Source organism: Arachis hypogaea, chromosome 2 (genome assembly GCF_003086295.3).
Source record: "Arachis hypogaea cultivar Tifrunner chromosome 2, arahy.Tifrunner.gnm2.J5K5, whole genome shotgun sequence".
In the NCBI taxonomy this organism is placed as follows: Eukaryota; Viridiplantae; Streptophyta; class Magnoliopsida; order Fabales; family Fabaceae; genus Arachis; species Arachis hypogaea.
In genome coordinates this window covers 102,715,284-102,735,821 of record NC_092037.1, presented here as the reverse complement: position 1 = coordinate 102,735,821, position 20,538 = coordinate 102,715,284, and the positions used below count along the sequence as shown (strand labels likewise).

Sequence of the window (20,538 nt, the reverse complement as noted above, 5' to 3'; positions counted from 1 at the left end):
ATGGATTAATCAAACTATATTCTCTATATTGGTTGCCCGTGAACGAAAGGTTTCATTTTATTTTGTGCAATGACGAACTGACAATTTATTTGACAATCTTATTCACGATTTTTCTTTAGACGAAGATATAAACGACATACAAATAAAACGCATAATTGTGTAACCATCGGAAGTAAATGTAATTTTGTTGAAAATATAAAACTTAATTTTACACTAGTTATGTCAAGTTACGGCAAACATATGCTATTCGTTAATTTCAGTATTTTCAGAATCGTAAAGGTATTGTCTCCTTTCGCCACTCGCGAGAATTTCTTATTGTCTTACATTTAAAGGCTCAGTCATTAATGTTAAAAGGATCTTTCCAATAATCCAATGCATACCAAAAGCATGAGAAACAAAAAAGGATGTACAATCATTGACTCTTCATTCTCTGGTGAAAATTTTCCTACAATTAGTCAAACCGAGATTGTGCCGAGCTAGCCCACAGTTAAATATGTCTTGGTTATAATACACGTACAAAGTTTTAGACAAGTATGCAGTGGACATCGATTATTACTGCCAAATTTACAGTTAGATGAGGCAATTATCATCTTAAAGTTAATCGCTTCTGTTCCTGCGGTAAGATGACAATATCGGTTTTGTATATCATCCTCTTTCTGCCATGACTTCATCCATAACATTGGAACATTGTGTCAACGTTCTATTTGCTGGATTACGCGTCTGTTCAAGAGAGAAATTGTAATTCATAGGAAAGAACTATAGACCATAGTGCAAGGAACAAAAAGAAAAGGAAACCACCAAAGGCATAAGCGTAAAGACAGACCGGTTAACAGAGGTAATCATCTTTAGGAAGTGTCATAAAAAAGAAATAGTGAATATACTTGTATCGCTACCCTTTACAGCATCTGGTAACCACTAACCAACAAGCTAGTAATCATGAAGATACAGAAATTGCATCTTCCGAGTCCACCTTTAGCTGAAAAGCAGAGAAAAATAAGAGAAGAAAATTCAGTGCCTAGTAGAAAAACAAAAAATATCGAAAAGACATGGGCTTACTGTCTTTAGATGGTTTTGCAAAGAACTGAGAAGCATCCTTTTGAGCTTGTCGCATTGTTCTACCATGTGACCCTTTCTAGTCAATTCCTCAAGTTGGTATAGTAGGCGCTCGATTGTCGTGTATGGGAACCAAGCAGCAAAGGATCTTTTCCTTCTAATAATATCCGCTGGCCTCTGCAGAAGGTTTACATTAGTCGAAAACGATATCATTAGCATCATGCCATCAAAATTGAGGATAAAATAGTAATTACCAATTAAATTAAGCAATCATAGCGCCTAATCATACAAGTTTGACATACTACCGCTAGTACTTTCCATAAATAACAGAAAAGATTAATTTACCACTGAAGCAAACGATTGTATGCACTCGAGCAAAAGATTAGTAGCTTCTGTATATCGACCATAGCTAACATAAAGCTGAAATAAAGATGCAGGATTTGACTCCCGGCCACTCATACCGGACATCCTTTCCTTTTGTCCCTCCTGTCATAAGTGAAGTGAATATCACAATAAAATCAGAGAAATTTATGAACAGATATTCATGTGGGGATGTTTAGGTAGTTTTGAAAACAGAATTTATGTAGTGCATTTTGCACAACAAGATTTTGATACGAGCTATCAGTGACTACAAATTCAGCTGAGAATATCACCTTGAACAACTGAACCAGCCAAAGGGGCAATTCAATCTGAGGATCTGCACGTAGAAGAGTTTCGGCAACAATAACAGGCAATCTCCCATGAAATTCCTTATATTTTTCCTGCAATTTAGGAGCAGTTCCAAAAGAAAGGTTGAAACATGGAGACAGAAAAATATATTTGAACAGACCACAAGTTTTCAATGTGCATACAAGGTAAATCTTCAGAGTTGCCCAGCAACTACTACCGTCAGTTTGTGGAGTTGTGTGATGTGTAACAGGTGAACCATGGACAACCATCTCAAGCTTAGAAGACGTCACTAACTGGCCATGTTCCCTGAAATCATCCAAAACATGAATAGATTATACAATGCAGAATAAGCAGAAATAAAATAAGATACTGTATGTGCCAAAAAAAAGTGCCAAAAAAAGGATGGTTAGGTTATCTTACTCAACCCAAGTAGATTCTACTTTATCAAGACAGCATCTCAATGAAATAGCAGATAAAACTCTTTCCAATTCCCTAAAACAGAAACCAGTGTTACATAGATAAGTATAGCAATACACACAAAAAATTGAATATGGGTTTTTCAAGGTTTAAAACATCGTATAAAGAAAGTCATGAGTTTCAATCTTGAATATACATGGATGATATAAAGAGTTAATATTTGCTCCTCTCATTTGACATCCTCCCTTTACTCGCAAAAAAAAAAAAAACAAAATAAAATAAAATGCAACTTAAGTGCGTATGTCCACCTCTTCAGTGCTGAACCCTTGAAAAATCTGAGAAGGATCGTGAAGGCCATATCATACAAATTATTGTTGACAAGAAGTTCAGCCAAATCTGATAGGGCTCCATCTTTGCCTAAAGAAAAACGAAAAGGGGAAACATCGTTCAAATTGATATCTAACAAAAACAAACAGTATTGAAACCTCATATTATTAGGCAAACCTTACAATGATCATATGCTTCACATAAAGCTAAAGAATGAGAAAGTATACTAACCAGAAAATGTCCACTTGACATTTACCAGCGATAGCTTATACTCTGCTGAAGTTAGCACAAACTCATTCTCGAGTTTTTCAACATCAATACAAGACTGCCACCTTTCAGGCTCAGCATCATTATCAGCTGCTGCAGCAAAGTTAGAAAATGATATCACTAAAACTGCAAGCAACACTGGAAACAATATTTAGTTTTTTACAAGAAAGCATTAATACAGAAGTTAATAAGTGGGAATTTAGATGAAGAAAGGAAACTGAAGTAAAGAAAAAACAAAAACAAAACACTAATAAAGAAAAGCTACCCAACGCCTCAATGAGGTTATCAGGAATGCCCCCACATATTTCATTCAGCTAGAAATATGAAACAAGTGATGAATTCAAACTAGCACCACAACTTTGGTTGTAAAGCTACTTACAATGATCTTCAGGTATTCTTTTAGCTTTCTTACTTGGGTAATGTTCACCAAGAAGAGAACTTCCATTAGCTGGTGGATCAATCCAGGCATATGCAGGATGAACAAGGTGTAGTGAATTGATAGCAGCGGAGAGTGCATTCAGCCTCTCTTGCAACATCAATGAACTGCCTTGGTAATCTTTTGAAGCAGCTTCAGTTCTCAAACGAGTTGAATACATATACATGTAATTTGCTGCTCGTCGCCAATTATGCTGATGCATTTGAAATGCATAGAGCAACTTGTACAAGTTTGGCTTTGCAGAAATATCTGATCGTTCAGCCTGCATATTACACAGTAAACATTCTATGGATGGAAGAGAACTGCAAAATTTACATCATTCAATCTGCCCGATCAAAGCATACCTTCCAAGCAAGCTCTTGCTCTACCTTTTCCACTAGCCCAATAAGGGGAAGTTTATTGCTACAAAGAATCTGTGAAGAGCAAAAACGAAAAAGATTGGGCGAAGATTCTAAAGAAAATATGCAAAACAGAAAGTATAAACATTACAATGCACAAATGCTTTCTCATGTTAGGCAGAGGCTTGTTTCAGAGTGCATCTTCAATAATATGATCTAAGGCTTCACTAAAAGTAAATAATTAAACAAACCTATATCTACCTGTGAGGATATGGCCAAAAAAATATTGTTCTAAAATGGAAAATTCCACATCTATCTCGGTGTATCTTCTGCATCATCTTAAGTTCTTTAGGTAAACAAATAGAAGCCAATTAACAAAGGAAAAGCAGAAAATTCACAGTTCATCCGAATTCCAACCTTTATAGCACCTTGTTCGTAAAGAACAATTATGAAACGCCTCAAGCAGATGTATTTGCTCTCCTCATCTGGATTTGAAACTATTGCACAATAAGCATCATAATAGCGACCAAGGTCTAATGCAAATATGAAGACATTCGCCCATAGTCGGCCCCTTGTGGTTGTAATGGATCCATTAACCGGGTTATTCTCATCTTTCATAGCTTCATCAACTTGTTCAAGTGCAGCAAGAGCAAACTGGCAAGCACCTTCACTAATACTATATCGTTCAAATAACTGCATAGCCCATTGATAGTATTGAAGCTTCCAAGCAGCCGTTGATGCACAACCACCTGCATAGAAAGCATACGAATTGATAAGAAAAAAATAGTTCTAAGATTATCTGCTTGATGAAGACCTTTAGAATTTAGAGATAAAGATACTCACTAAAACCAAGATACGGAATTCCGACATCTTCAGACAAACTCTGCAAAGCCTCGGATGCACCATTTCCAGATGAAGATCTGAATTAAAACACCAACAAATAGCATCAGGACACAATTTTAAGCAACCAAAAGCCTATATGCAGAGGACTTCAATACTACTATCAATGGAGACTGATTGCTCCAAATGCTGAATTTTCCTCAAAGGTGCTTCAGATATTTAAAATGAAGGTGCATACATGTTCATATCTTCCCCCTTAAGCCAAAGAAGTTATTACTCCTTGCTCTCCTTAAAATTTGAGGACTGAATTTTCCCAAACATATAGTTGATTTTAAATATATATGATTACCATATTTGTCAAAGAAAAAAAAAAGGGGGAAGTTGTAGTCACTTCTATAGTATCGGATGTCATAAAAGTTTCCAATACCATTTCATTTTATGAAAAATAAGAAAATCATTTTATGCAAGTCTGGATCATCCAAATAATAGAAACAAATATTTCAAATGTGAACTATTGCACCTGAAGAAACAGCGAATGGCATCAAAAACCTTGTTGTCCTTCTGTGTTGTATGCAATCCACACTGCACCTGTGCAAGGAGGCAGCATCCTAGAAGATGTTGGCGTATGCACCATCCACCATCAGATTCTTGAATACTTTGGGATGTCTTCTCCTTTAGAAGATGTGCTTCCGCCATCATCAGCAATTGCTGTTGAAATATATGAAATTGAAATATAGTATTCCTTCAGTAAAGATACTAGAAGGGTACAAAAAACTAATAAAATATAAAGGATGAGATTTTGATGAGCCCCTTTTTTATTTAAAAAAAAAAAGAAAAGGTTACAATTTTTAACAGATCTTTAAAAGAATTAAAATCTAATTCATGATATTTAGATGTAATATTTAAAATATATTTTATAGTTTAATCATGTTACCAAAAAGGAAAATTTAGAAACTAAAAATGTTACCTCTAAATATCCCTTTTAAGAGGTTTTACTTTAAAAACTAAAAAATTAAAATAAATAATAAAAAAGGGCTAGATGTTCCAAAAATAAAATAAAATGAATTTCTTAATAGCACAACAAAGTCAAAATAATGTCCATTCTAAGAAGAAAACCAGGCAAGTAAATGACCTCAGCAGCCTCATACTGGCCATGCTTGAAAAGGATAAATGCAAGATCAATTGAACGACTCAGGAAATTAGATGATCCACCAGACTGGCCCCATATGATCCAACTGATAAAGTCTCTCATCCTGTTAACAAAGCTCTGCATATTTGGAAATCTTTTTAAAAGGTGGCCATGGTCTGTTGATGAACTTCTAACATTTAGCAGCAATATAAAAGCCAATGTAAAGTCGCGTCTACCAAGCTTCTCATTCCATAATTGTTTCCCCGTGTTGCAATCTGCATCATGACCAAACTTATTAACACACAATATCAGCAGTATATAAAGTCTCACTTGTTTTGTGATATTTCATCTCACAAGTCAGGAAAGGGACACTAGTCTAGATATTATTGATTTCACAATGAAAGCATGCTTTTGGGAAGTCAATTTAATAAAGTTTCAATTTCTATTTCTTCTCATTTTGGGAGTGGGGGTGATCTTGTGAGTCTGTCACCTTAAGGATGAGTAATTCATGTCAACCTTAATATATTGGCATGTGTAATGATTAAAGATTTAAAAATTAAAAATAAATCGAACCTATATGTAATGATGAAAGTTTAGAATTGAAGTCCTCAGTTGTAGCTGGTGCAGATGGTGTGATGGCAAAGAAGTTGATGATTAGCCATTCAAAAATAATTTCTTGAAGCATTGGAACTATCTCAAGTTGTATTTTGGTGATATCATCATGTGACAAGTGGACCTGTATTATATAAAGTTAACATGAAACCAAAGTTGTAGTAACAATTCACTAAAAAATACAAACTAAATTCTTTGCAGAATTAAAACTAGATGTAAACATGGTACATGACCTTGGCTGCCCAGGTACTCCACAAATATTACAATTGAAAAACTGCTATATTATGTAATTACGTAACTGTTTCAATTAACTGATTTTACAATAAGAAAATCAATGTCTACACATGGAAAACTCACCTGACCACCGATGTCCACCAGATAACTTAAAAATAGAAGGAAATCCCAGGCAGATTCAAACATCACTTTCGAAATCTGATAAGTAGTATGCACTATAATGGAGGAGTTTATATTTGATGACACTTCAGTATCAAAATTTTGTATTATTTTCTGTGGAACCAAAAATTTCAAGAAACCCTGAATTACATTTAAAATTCTGCTCCATGCAGAAGCCTTTCTGTACAAGCTTTGAAGAGATAAGAACATTTCAGCAGAAAGTTTTCTCAAGCTTTTGTGATCTATAAGCTCCTTCTCATTGGGCCCTGATATACAAGATCCAGTTTCCAGAATCTTCACTATACAGTGAACAATGTCTTCAGATGAAATCACTGGTGCAGTTAAAACTGATTCATAAAAAATAGAGGATGCAGTTTTGCCCAACTGTTGGCTGAAACTCATAACACATCTAAGTAATTCGACCAGAATTTCACATTCAAGATCATCATCAAGTAAATCCACAAGGCCTGTGAGCTCACCAACTTCATCTGAAGACCCTACATGTTATGGAAAAAGCTCAACATTTTTTCAAGGAAAGCATACGAAAACAATGTACAGAATAATATAAGAAAGTACCATTTAAAAAAAAAACTATTTTTAATACAAGAATTCTGAAAGAGAGAAGATAGATTAGAGACTAGAGGTATCCATAATTATTAGTTACCTTCTACAATCCGCTCAATATCTTCCAAAGACCGAAAAATTGAAACCGAACTTTTTCTGATTAAACCAACAGCATCAGTTGAAGAATCAACAAGCAAGCCATATATTGCATTGTTCTTGCACCAATTGTGGAAATAGCGGGTCAGAAAACATTTCCAAGAATGCAGTATGGACAGCTTTTCAGAACCAACCTACAATAGTATCAATCTTGTCAGTTTACCATAACATGCTCTTCTCAAAACTAAAGAAAGGATAAATACCAAAAGAGAGATTAAATAGATACAAGAATGATGACCTCATGTTCAATGAGTGACAGAACCTCCTGTTTTAGTCCATCAGCAGTTAATGCTTGTAAGTCAGATTCAGGCAAATGCCTGCTATATTCAGCAAGTGTTGCATGCAAAGCAGCATTATGATGCACCCCAGGAAGAAGCAGTTTGCGCAGGAATATAGAAGATATAAATGGCACAACATCCTCCTGTATAAAAGAAATAATTAAGTCATCCTCTTCAAAATCATGGATAATAACCCCAAAAAAAAACGTGAAAGCACCAAGTGCTATCTTGAACATACGAGAACTCCTAGCATGATAGCAAACAACACTTACATGTTACATTAGAACCTTGACTTCCTGAAAACTAAAAGGACCGGAGAAAAATTATAGATGATCTAACCTAATACCTTTGAAGATGAAAATATTGAACATGCAATTTGCAAGATTTCATCTGCTTGATGTTCTGAACTTTGAAACAGCTGATCAGCAACAACTTCTTCTTGTAAAGCATAAGAAAATGCTTCTACCCTGACAAGACATAGGATAACAATTAAGCAAGAAGAACCACTTCACCCTCATTAATATCCAGGCTAGATTTATATAAAGTAAGAGTCAAGACCACTATCAAATACCAATTGGCAAAAGTGTAGCTAATATCATATTTTACACAAACTGCTTTCTTTCATAAAATACAGATACAACTGGAGAGATAATACCAAGTTTATACTATAACTAATATAAAAATTTATCAGCTGAACAGCTTGGCATGAACAAAGAGAATGTTACTTACTCCTCAACGTTTGTTGTTAACATGTGTGAAACCAATTCATCATCTTTCAATATCCATATCTTATCCAGTGTTATTTTAACGTCAAGGCATTGTCCCTGCACAAAACTAAAGCAGTCTCACATCCAGAGCAAGGGGTAAAAAAACGTCATCCAATCAAGCAGCTTAAGTCCAGTGGATTACCTCCTCCAAGGTGATATTTTGCACTGAAGGATCCATAGAAAAAACATTTCTCTCCCCAAAATTATATCGGATACTATGTAAAGAAATCATCTCCAACTCTTCATCCTTCACAATCCCAAAAAAACCAGTTACAAAAGGAAGCAATACAAGATAGCATATTAGAGTATAATATTGATATTTACATCAACAAAGTAGCTGATACTGCAAATGATGTTACAATCTTTTAAATGAAACTGCATTTTTTTTTCCACAACTCCAGGTATGAAACAAATCCTTCAGACATCAATCTGTATTTAAGACAATATGCATTGTATAAACATTAAACAATATTTGCCGAATGCAACCAAAGTTCATAATGGAAGAATCATTTAATCTTAACTGGGAAAAGAGGGGGGGGGGGGGGGGGCACAAAAGATATGGAGCAACAAAGAAAAAAGAGCAACAGAAAACAGAATGTCTTCAGTTACATACCAAACCGTGTTTGTATAAAATTGACAGAGGAATTGTACTTGAATCAGGGTCAAATTGACCCACCCATAACCTTCGAAAGGTAGCACCTACATAACAAAGTCAGTGAAGAGCAAATCTGTCATTTTGAGCATACAAGTAAACACAAGAATGCGGTAGTGCATGATACTAAAGAAAGGCAATGATCAATTGTATGCGATATATTGCACAAATGAGATGATGCTTACCATTTCCAATCCCCACATCCAAGGCGTAACATAAATATGAAAAGCATACAAGTTGGAGCTAGATTTGATATACAGTAAATACCTGTTACGGTATGATTAAAGACCCTGCTATGAGATGAAAGATCCCAAATTCGTAATGTCCCATCTGAATGAAGCACAAACACAAACCTTTTCCCATGTAACTCAGATATTTCCATGTCCTGTACAGCACCCACCATTTTACCCCTGGAAGACATGTTTAACAAATACATTACAGTTCAGAACATGGGAGCAGGGAGGGGAATAAACTGAAATTCCAAAAGAAAACTAACATAAGTGATATTATATATAGTATTTTGCCTATTTATTATTAGAATTTAAAACAATAATACCGTGACATCAAACCCCACAAACGGCTGACTCCAGCTTCATCTCTCAGCTCATGCACAAAACCTTTAAAGGAAAACATATTCATCACAAACCATTAGGAAATGATAAATCAATAGCAGGCAAATTTCAAATAGAGAAATTTCACATTATCAAAGCCATGCTTATGTTGCAACATAGTTGAAACCATCTCTATTCCCTAATCCACCAACAAACAACACACAACCAGCCCACGCAAACTGAAAGTTGCACCAAAATGCAGCCTCAAGTTCTTGGAGAAATTTGAGAATTACACAAGTATGGTTTACTATGAAAGGTCAGAGAAAAGGGAAGAAGCATAGTAGCATACACACAGTAACATACACATGGTAACAGTAACTGGAGATCAAGTTGCCAAGCCAAGTTAATCATACCAGGAGCACTTGTGTCAATCACGCCAAGGCGGAAACAGCACACAGAACCATCACTTCTGCCAACAACAACACACCCAGCCGTTGCAGTAACAGCAGTTATCGGCACATGATTAGAAACATAATCGCACACATTAAGCTCGAAAAGATCCTCTGCTGGGAAGAGGGCACTCGATGCATAAGCCGAAACATTCCGAATTTTCAAAAGATAGGCCACCCCAGTCACAGTCAACACATATAACAAGTAAGGAAACCTAGAATTCCTACTAATCTGCATCCAAAAGAAAGAAAAACACAACTACCAAATTAAATTACAGGTAAATAGAGAATTTGAATAAGCTTATAAAAAAAACACATTCAACATAGAAGAATTAGAAAATGAGAAGCTCTCTAGATGCTTCTCCTATCACGCAGATGCGGAGACTAATTATGTTCACATTATGCTTTCTTTACATAATCCAAAAGCTCATTCAGGCGGAATAAACATAACAAGTGCAGTGAATAGTTTAAGCAACCTCATTTTTGCAGACGAATGCAAATGGACAAAGCTGGTAAGGGAATATGAATCTGAGACCGGCTTTGGGTAATTCCTTCGAAGCATTGAGCTCAAGAAGCTCAAGAGCATGAGGCTGCAACTTGTGGATTCTCCTGTGTACATTATGAGATCGACAATGAGACAGAATCCTTTTAACTAACTCTAACCAATTGCTAACAAACTCTATAGCTACCCTAACTAACTCTAACCAATGCTAACAAGCTCAGAAACTACCCTAACTAACTGAGATTAATTAATGCAAATGCGTAAATTGCAGAACCTTTTTTTCTCCACGAAGAACGTTGGTACTACTTGTTACTGAAATTATCTAACTTTGAAATGCAAATAGCAAAATTGAAAGAGATATCGAACCAAATTAGATAAGCTGAAGGATCTTCGAGGACGAAGCAGGAAGCGCGGTCGTCAACGGTGGGAGGAGCAATTGTGGTGGCGTTGGTGCCGTCGACGGCGGTGGGGATGTTGGAGGAGGAAGAAGGGACGGAGAGTTCGATCCACCGAAAGACGTCGGTTCCGATGATGGGGACTTCCTTGCCGGCGAGAGTGGAATCAGTTCCCATTTTGAAATTCGAAGCTAAGAAGCAAAAACCCTTAAAAGAAGAAGGGTTTTTTCTCAGTGTAGGGTTCTACTAAGCTAAGCTGCAGGAAGAACAGTACAATAGAGTTGGCGCTCAAAAAGAAAAACATTAAAAACCACCAATAAAGAATAAATTAACTTTTTTATCCATACTAATTATCATATATTTATATTGTCAATGTAAAAAAACAAAAAATTATAGATATATCTGGGTTATGCTACACATTCTGACATTCAAGTATTTTTTCATTTAAATTTTATTCAAGTAGGTCCAATACCAACAAAAATTACTCTCATTAAAAGAGCATCATTACACGTGCTTTATCTCCCCGCTTCTTCTTCTTTCAAATACATGAGTCATCTTCTTCTTCTTTCAAATTCACATATACCTCCTTCTTCGCGCACGCAGATTCTTCTTCTGCTTCTCCTCCTCCTTCTCTAGGTGTTTCGAATTTGATTTTATATAATGAATTATGTTTCGTTCATTAAGTACTATACAATTGTTTCACCATAAGTACGTGTTCGGTTCATTATGCAGAAAGGTGTTTGAATTTGATTTTATATAATTCATTCAATACTATAAAATTGTTTCACCATGAATACGTGTTTGGTTCATTATACAGAAAGCTATTCGAATTTGAATTTATATAATGGATAATGTTACATTCATTTAGTACTATATAATTGTTTCACCATAATAACATGTTCAACACAATTTAAAACTCTTACTCCTCACCTACTGCATCTTCCCCAGGAAGAGGAAGAGAAGAAAAAAAAGACAAAAAAATACAGCAGCAGCAACAATAAAAGAATGACGATAAAAAGAAAACACGTGAAGAAAAAGGAACGCAAAAAGGAAGGAGGAGAATGAGGAGGAGGAACGCAAAGAAGAAAACTAAACTAGCATGCGAATAAGAAGAAGCGCGAAGAAGAAGAGAAGAAGAAGAGAATAAGCGTGAGGAATGAAGAAAATAGTAAAAACTCATGACCTAAAGTTGCTTGGATGAACTTGAATGCCAAAATTGTTCGGATGTGAAGACTCTGATTAATTATATATTATCATATTAATATTAGTAAAATAACTAATTTTTAAATTTACCTATTAAAGAAAACACATAAAATATGAGTCTAATTAGATAATTGTATAAAAAATTAAACCATATATTATCTTGATAGTTTGTTACGTGGATTATGGCATAAAATATGAAATAGATATATTAGAGCATCTCTAATGCTAATTTCAATTTTTTTTTTGAGTCATATACAATGATACATAAATATTTGTAGGACTATTTGTTATAATAATGATTTAAAATTAAAAGTAAAAATAATTTTTCTAATATTTAGTTTTAATTCAATTAAAATTTTATATTATGTTTAATTATTTTATTCACATAATTATATAAATGGTAAAATTTTATTGGTTATCCATAAAAGTGATATCGGTTTCATTCATTAATCAATTCTATTGCAAATTTCAATTCTAAATCAATTTATTTTTTAAAAGTATCAAAAGTAATACTCTAAAAATACACCATTCAAAATGATCTTATTACTACAAGAGGTGAAAGCATTCACCAAATTTTGGAGTTTGGAGTAACATAGTGCTACTTTGAACCAATCAAAATTCATGATACTTTTAAACACAATGACCAATCACCAATGTATGGACCCTCCACATAATAACGGATAACACTGTCCCATTTTGCTCTGTCATTTTCTCATCCCTTTACTTCTTTTACATTTTGTCCCACTCTTGTCCACAACTCTTCCCACATTTAGATCCTTGTCTGATTCTCACAATTCTTATATATTATATGCATCTTTAATGTCATGCATGTTTGTGCCACAATTATGTTCGGTTAAACTCAATAATGGAGTGTGTTTCCCTACATATATGCACCTGCACCCCTAGAGAGAGATATCATAAGCAGAAGATTTTAGAACTCTTATGATGACACAGGATCAGCTTTCAAGATTTGATTGCAACGTGTGTGCAATTGTCAAGTGCCAAAAGTGCTAGCACCCTTGGTATATTCAGTTAAGGCCACCACCATCATTAAGTGCTATATCAATGTTGGAAACTAGCAATTGGCAGAATATTAATACATGTCTCACCCAACATTTTCTAACAGTCACATTTTATCATTAGTGCTATTTAAAAAAAACTGCTTCTTAACCAATATCCAAACTTTATTATTAAGAATGTAACTAATTGATCAATCCTTTTTTTTTTTGCCCACAGTATTTTTAACCCGATATAACAAGGACTAACCTGTCAAAGGTTTCATTTACGAATTTGTTGTTAGCCAGTGAATTACTGTATACATAAAGCATTACTCTAATCTGTTAATGTGATCATTCTAAGTTCTCTATGTTGATTTAACTATTTAAGAACATATATTTAAAAGAAGAGTTTTACTGTATATTAGTCAATCTAATGAAGAGTCCCTTGCTGAGACAAAATTTGTATTAACCATTAACATATAATAGTTGTAACCAATAACATATCACTGCTCACATTTCTGTTCTAACATTTGTACCAAAGGGGCCTTGGATAAATTCATAAAGATGGACATCTATATATATCTATTTCAATCTTCAATTGTGTAGTCTTCCTTAGTAAGATTCACAAATACAAAGATACATTCTTTAATGTAAGGTGAAGAGGGATGATACACAAAACTATACTATGGTCAAAACAAGAAAAAATTACCAAAACAATTATCATTGGTATTATATGTCATATAGTCCTCTATATAAGAATTGCTAGCTTTCCCTTTGATCATCGTTTGGTCTTGTTGAGGAGCTTGAACTTGAGGCAACACCAATGACTTGGTTGTTTGAGAATCTTTGTAACTGAATCATTCTTGCATAGATCCCATCAGGATGATTCTTCAGCAACTGTGAATGTGATCCTTGTTCTGCTACTTTCCCATCATCAATCACTGCAATGAGATTGGCATTCCTGATTGTGGATAGTCTGTGAGCTACTATGATAGTTGTTTTTCCAGTGCAAGCTCGGTCTAGAGCCTCCTGCACAGACCTCTCAGATTCTGCATCTAGTGCACTTGTTGCTTCGTCGAGAAGCATGAGTTCTGCCTTCCTCACAAAAGCTCTAGCAATAGCTATTCTTTGCTTTTGTCCTCCTGATAGCTGAACTCCTCTCTCCCCAACAAATGTTTTGTATCCTTCAGGCAGGCCGGATATGAACTTGTGCGCGTTGGCAAGAGTAGCAGCCTCAATGATCTCGGCTTCAGTAGCCGAGTCATGGCCATAAGCAATGTTTTCATATATTGAAGTAGCAAACAAGCATGGTTCTTGAGGCACCACAGCAATGTGCCTTCTTAGGGACTTAAGGTTGTATTTCCTTATGTCCTTTCCATCAATCATGACTCGGCCGGAGGATGGATCATAGAACCTCTGGATAAGTGCAATGACTGAGCTCTTACCACAGCCACTAGGCCCTACAAGGGCTAGAGTTTTACCTGCTCTTGCACGAAGACTGAGGTCCCGGAAAACAGGCATATCCGGCCGAGTAGGATAAGAGAAGTCAACATGCTTTAGCTCAACTTCACCACGAAGCCGGTCAGGAACAGGTGTAGCATCAGAATCATCCGGCTCAATTTCAGTTCTGCGGTCAAGGAGTTCAAAGACAGACCTCATGGCTCTACCCCCCTTGATGAAGTCAGGAGCCAGAGTTAAAGTTTCAGCAGCACCATTAGCCGAGACCATGAGGACCATAAAAACTCGGATTGTTTTAGAGAAGTCAGATATTCCGTGCTTCACAAGCCAAGAAGCATACCAAAGACCAAGTGCATAGGAAGCATAGAGTGCAAACTGTGCTATCCCATATCCACTTCCAGAAATTTGTCCCTTCCAAAAGCAGCGTCTTAGAGGAATTTCAAGGTTTGAGACGAAAAGTCCTACGATTTTCTTTTCCGAATTAAAGGCTGCAACAGTCCTTACATTGGCTATAGCCTCCCCAGCAAGTTGTGTGGCCTTAGCATGAGCAGCTTCAAGGTCACCAGAGAAACCAGTCATGAACATTTTCTGTTATAAAAGTCAGTTCAATTAGTATCCATACACCATAATAAATGTGGGTTTAAAAAGAGCATGTAAACATGCCAAAGACAAGTATGTAGAAAAGTTCAAACCTGCAAAACAGTGGCTGCAACAACAACTGGGAAGACGGCTACAAGGACGAGAGCAAGGCGCCACTGTAGTACAAACCCTGCAGTGCAAGCAACCAACATAAGTGCAGTGTTCTGCACAATTACCGAAATTCGATCTCCAATGGCTGATCTGACATTGTTGGCATCAAGAGATAGCCTTGCTGCAATTCTAGCACTCTCATTTTCTTCCTGATCGAACCATGCCATTTCGTTCTTGAGCACTGCACTGAACATTTTCTCCCTCACTCGTTTTGTGAGATTTTCACCAACAATATCCCAGAAGAAATGCTGCAATGTATTGAAGATAAGAGCTGCGGATGAAAGTCCTATTAACAAGTAGCAGTACTTTTCTATTTCTCGGATCATGTGTCTGTGGTTCGGATTGTAATAGACACTGAGAACAGCACTAAGAACATAAGCAAAGAAGGCACTAAGGGATCCACAAACAACTGAACCTATAGAACCAATTAAAGCATAGAGCCATTCAGGAGAGTTCATCTTTGCAAGTCTCCAAAAGGAACTGGCTTGCTCTTTGAAGGCAAGCTTTTCGAGCTTGTAATTTGGATGTGATGCATCAATGGAAAGACTAAAATCCGATGTGGAGAAGTCAGATAGCCTTCTTGAGTATGGTGACCGGCCGTAAGAAGAGTTCCGAGCAATAATAGGTGAACTTACAGAGTTTCTTGCACTCGAAGGCCTGCAAATGAGTTCACAAGTTTGAGTTTTACAATACAAAATTATCTATATACTTTCATAAACAATTCATATGAAGTACAAAATGAACTTTTCCAGTGATATCAATGTATATAAGCTACCTTGCACTACTCTTTCTAGCATTACTCATGGCAGTTTCATGGGCAGCCTCTTGCATCCTGATAAGCTTGGCATAGACTCCATTTTCGCCTTTGGCGAAAAGCTCATCATGAGTTCCAATTTCTGATACACTTCCTTGCTGAAGTACTGCAACAAGATCAGCTTTGCGAATCGTGGAAAGGCGGTGTGCAATCACAAGTGTTGTTCTACCAATCATAAACCTATCAAGTGCTTCTTGCACAAGCTTTTCTGACTCGGAGTCCAACGCACTTGTCGCCTCATCTAGGAGAAGAATTGCTGGGTTCTTCAGCATTGCCCTTGCTATAGCAATTCTCTGCTTTTGGCCTCCTGAAAGTTGCAACCCCCTTTCACCTACCTGCCATTTCAAATTACTTATTATTGGTTCAATTCAACAACTGTACTTTTCTAAAGAGTTGTTAAAAGAATGAAGATACTAGTTCAGGCTTAGATTTCTAGTCATCATATAAAATTGCCTTTCAGATTAAGTAATTTTTTTTGTTATTACTGATACTTTTTTCCCTTAACTTGCATACTAAAAGCTAATCCAAACAATATATATGATCATATATTATATTATACTATAGCAAAGTATATGTTTTCTTAAGTAATTCATAGTTTAGTGAGTTTAGAGTTGTACATAAACTATTTATTTATCTGTTTTACACAGTGAGGTTGATGCTATTCTTTATTTCTTTTGTTGTTATGTTCTAGGAATCCCTGGTTTGGTAAGTCTTTATTTAAGAATATATATTCCACCTCCTCTCTGTGTTCATGCACATGCATTGTTGACTGAAGCATGTTACCCTCTCTTGTTTCCAAATGCAATTTTGACCAGTCATTTTCTGGCTTTGACTTTAAGCAAAAATAAAACAAAATTGATTTAAAAAATTATATTAGCTTTGCTGTGTTGACTAAATAAATCAGTCTACCTTGATTTAAAAAAAAAAAGAAAAAAGAAAAAAAAAGAGTTGCAATTATTGACTCCTATAACTAACCAAACAAGAAACATGATCAAGATCCGTAGACTTTGGGTTTCACATTTTTACAATGATAAGATTTAGAGAAATATGCATCTCTTGTACCATGCAAAATTGCCATAAAATATAGAGACATTATCCTCTTTTTGCACAACAATCTTTACCTACTGTAATAATTATTTTGAGATACATCATTATTTTTGTTATGCAATTTCATTTTCATTTTTATTTAGCCATATATTTTACTTAAAACTTCTAGAATTGGACTAGCAATGATGGTAACAACCCATGCTTGTATGCCAGTGTTAGATCTTAAAATCAAATAATGTGATTCTTTTCACATGGCACAACCACCACAACCACAAACATGCATTTACTTGTTATTGTTTCTTTGAGACAAAATGCAAAAATCCTTTTTTTACCTAAAAAGACACTTCAAAAATGGATAAAGCATTGCCTAACCTGTGTTTCATAACCTTCTGGAAGTTTGATAATGAAAGAATGAGCATTGGCTACTCTTGCAGCTTCTTCAATCTCAACTTGGTCAGCATCAGATCTTCCTAAGAGTATGTTTTCTCTAATTGTTGTCGCAAACAAAGCCGGTTCTTGGCTCACTAGTCCTATTTGCTGCCTCAACCATTTTAGCTTCAAACTCTTAACATCATTCCCATCTAACAAAACTTGTCCTACACGCAATTTCTTCAATTAATTAGTGCCACATACCATACCATACCATATCATATGGCCTTTAATTAATATGCATAACTTCAGTTCCGGATTTTTTAACAAACAAGTAAACTACATACTAAACAAGAATGCAACTTTACTTAGCCATCACTCAAATTAAGTGAGAAATTGTAACTTTTGAGTTTACCTGATGAAGGGTCATAGAATCTCTCTATGAGGGACACAACCGTGCTCTTTCCGGAGCCGCTGCTTCCCACCAAGGCTATGGTCTTGCCGGCAGGCACGCTCAAGGTGAAATTGTTGAGAATCCTAACATCTGGCCTAGATGGATATGAAAAGTCCACATTTTTCAGCTCCACTAGTCCTGTGACACTGTCTAACTCCACACCGGATTCATTGTTTCTCTCTATAGCCGGCTTGTGATCGATCACACGGTAAATTTTCGCAGCTGCCACTCTGGCCTTTGTAAATGCAGCTATGCTTGGTGCAGACTGGGCTAAAGCCCTGTACGGATGAAAATCCTTAATAATCACTATGGTTAAACAATTGAATTACTAAGGTCATATAAAGAGGAATCATTTTCTGAAACAAGTTATATTCTTGAACATGAAAGTAGAATTGATTAAGTACTCACAATCCACCAATACAAACAGCAAACATGGTTGCAATGGCTAATCCTCCATTGGTGTAGTGATGCCTAACTAGATATCCACCATACCAAAGCAAAAGAGCATAGCAGCAGAAAACAACAAAGTAAGTAGCACCCAATCCCATTCCCTTTGCAAATCCAGTTTTGTATCCAAGCTTCTGAGCAATCCTCAGTGCAGATGAGTAACCTTGCAGTGCTCTATTCTCCCCAACAAATGCCAACACCACTCTGATTTGAACAACAGTCTGCAAAAAAAAAAAAAAAGCCTCAACAAAATCAACAACAATAACAACACCACCCCAGGTGAAAAAAAGTTAAAAGAAGCTCCCAAGATAAATACTTTGGTGTATTATTGACCTGTTCAACAATGTTGCCTGCTTGAGAAAGAGCTTCTTGGCTTTTAGCAGAGAGCTTGGCCAAAGTGGTTGTGTGAATGGCTCCAATGACAGCTATCATAGGAACTACAGCAAGAGTGACCAGTGCTAATTGCCACACAGCACTGAATCCCACAGCAAACCCAGAAATAAATGTGCCAAAGTAGTGAATGAAATTACCCAACTGCACAATAGAGAAAAAAAATCAAATTTTTATTATTATTCCAAACTCCAAGAACATAAAAGAAGTGCTTTTAACTTTTATTGCTCCACCTTCTCACTAATGGCATCTTGGACCATGACAGCATCAGTGTTGATTGCAGAAACAACGTCTGAGGTTCTAACCTCTGTGTCAAAGAATTGAATGTCTTGTTCTAAAGCAGCTTCAAGATACTTGATCCTCATCCTTGTTGATTGCCTCTCACCTGTCCACATCCAACATGAAATCTCTGCAAACAAAAACAAAATCATTAGCCCAACAATTTGGAGCAAAAAAAGGGGAAAAAAAGAAACTTCACCTGCCCATGATGATGCCCATATAGCAGCACCAACAACAAGGAAGTAAAATGCATACTGCAAACACAAACAACCAAAAATATTGTAAGCTCACTCTTCAATCTTCACAACAGAATCAACAAAAAGAATCAAACTTTGGACTTTGCTTCTGGTTTTTCACCTTAACAACTTCCTGGGTCATCTTGTCCACATTATTGGCATTGGAACCAAAAGAGTTCACAAGATCAGCAAAGAACCTTAAGAACAGTGGCAATGAACATCCATGTACCATTGCTCCAATTGTTCCAATTCCCATTAGGATGTGATCCAATGAATCAGCAAATCTGAAAAGCTCACCAAACCCAACAGGTTCAACACTTTCACCTTTTTCTCCACCACCACTAGTACTAGTAGCAGCACCACCATCTCTATTTGCTTCTGAAGTGACCTTCCCCACCATTTTTTCTTGCTCCTTGTATTGTTCTTGCTCCATTGATGCTGTTCTTGTTGTTGTTGGTGGTGGTGGTGGTTGTGATTCTCCTGGAACAAGCTCAAGTCCTTGCATTTCAGACCATTTCCAATGTTCAATGGTCTTTATCTCTTCCTCAGAATCTTGTTGTGACATTTTCAATTAAAAAACAAGGAAAATTCTCTTATTATTATAAGCTTTTAATGAACCACCTTCTTAGTTTTCCCACTATCACTACCTCTACCACCCTCCCTAGCTATGGCTATAGTTCTTGCTAGTAACACACACCCCACCCACCTTCCTTTATTATCTTACTCTAACTCTATATCCTCCCTTTTATTGAGCTTCATCTTTCTAACTTTTTTTTCAAATAAAAAATATCATTTTTTCTGTTATATATTCTCTTTCAATATATTTTTTTTATTTTGGGTAATAAACTATTATTTTATCCCTTCATAATAAAGGGATCTTTCTCCTTCTCTCTCTCCCCATTATTTCACTTTTTATTCTTTCATTCTTCTTGTTGTGCGTGATATATGAGTAGGAGTGGAAGAATTTCTATTGTTTGAAACTATTATAATTATTATACGAAAAAATGATAAATAATTCTCTGATTTTTTATTTTAAAGATAAATAATTTTTTGATTAATTAAAAATATAAAAATATTTTTTATTAGACATTTAAGCTAAATAAAAAATATTTTTATATTTTTAATTAATAAAAAATTATATATCTTTAAATTATAAAATCAGAGATTTTTTTTTTTATTATATTATCTCATCTACTGTTTACTTGATAATTGATACGTGAAAATTGCTTATTACCTTAATAATATTGGGCCATCGTGAAGAGTTCAATTAAGTAAGAGAACATAAGATGAGAAGACAT

At 35.6% G+C, this 20,538-nt stretch overlaps 2 protein-coding genes across 14 annotated transcripts; both read right to left on the bottom strand.

The window, feature by feature from the left end:
• Positions 1-403: 403 nt before the first annotated feature.
• On the bottom strand, positions 404-11,131 carry LOC112760146 (nuclear pore complex protein NUP160-like). 13 transcript variants are annotated; one of them, XR_003180612.3, is made up of 28 exons: positions 10,767-11,131; positions 10,375-10,507; positions 9,863-10,130; positions 9,455-9,515; positions 9,166-9,308; positions 8,860-8,945; positions 8,389-8,493; positions 8,209-8,303; positions 7,826-7,946; positions 7,440-7,622; positions 7,146-7,335; positions 6,446-6,978; positions 6,050-6,212; positions 5,480-5,751; positions 4,868-5,055; positions 4,351-4,427; positions 3,925-4,256; positions 3,514-3,582; positions 3,113-3,431; positions 2,698-2,826; positions 2,448-2,556; positions 2,143-2,214; positions 1,905-2,028; positions 1,707-1,814; positions 1,399-1,539; positions 1,057-1,230; positions 824-976; positions 404-720 (listed from the first exon to the last, which is right to left on the bottom strand). XR_003180612.3 is itself a non-coding variant. In XM_025808096.3 (27 exons), the coding sequence occupies exons 1-27, from the start codon at positions 10,970-10,972 to the stop codon at positions 935-937; spliced, it is 4,443 nt and encodes a 1,480-aa protein (XP_025663881.1). In that variant the 5' UTR covers positions 10,973-11,130; the 3' UTR covers positions 404-934. The 13 variants fall into 13 exon arrangements, 7 of the variants coding, with proteins under 7 accessions (XP_025663881.1, XP_025663884.1, XP_025663882.1 ...); XR_011867854.1 differs by having other exon boundaries at positions 3,146-3,431; positions 10,767-11,125; XR_011867850.1 differs by having other exon boundaries at positions 2,698-2,823; positions 10,767-11,107.
• A 2,418-nt stretch (positions 11,132-13,549) lies between these two features.
• LOC112760130 (ABC transporter B family member 1-like) lies at positions 13,550-20,222 on the bottom strand. The gene is made up of 10 exons (XM_025808094.3): positions 19,362-20,222; positions 19,204-19,258; positions 18,959-19,134; positions 18,669-18,869; positions 18,297-18,556; positions 17,850-18,166; positions 17,438-17,661; positions 15,980-16,353; positions 15,147-15,861; positions 13,550-15,042 (listed from the first exon to the last, which is right to left on the bottom strand). The coding sequence occupies exons 1-10, from the start codon at positions 19,803-19,805 to the stop codon at positions 13,759-13,761; spliced, it is 4,050 nt and encodes a 1,349-aa protein (XP_025663879.1). The 5' UTR covers positions 19,806-20,222; the 3' UTR covers positions 13,550-13,758.
• Between the last annotated feature and the right edge of the window lie 316 nt (positions 20,223-20,538).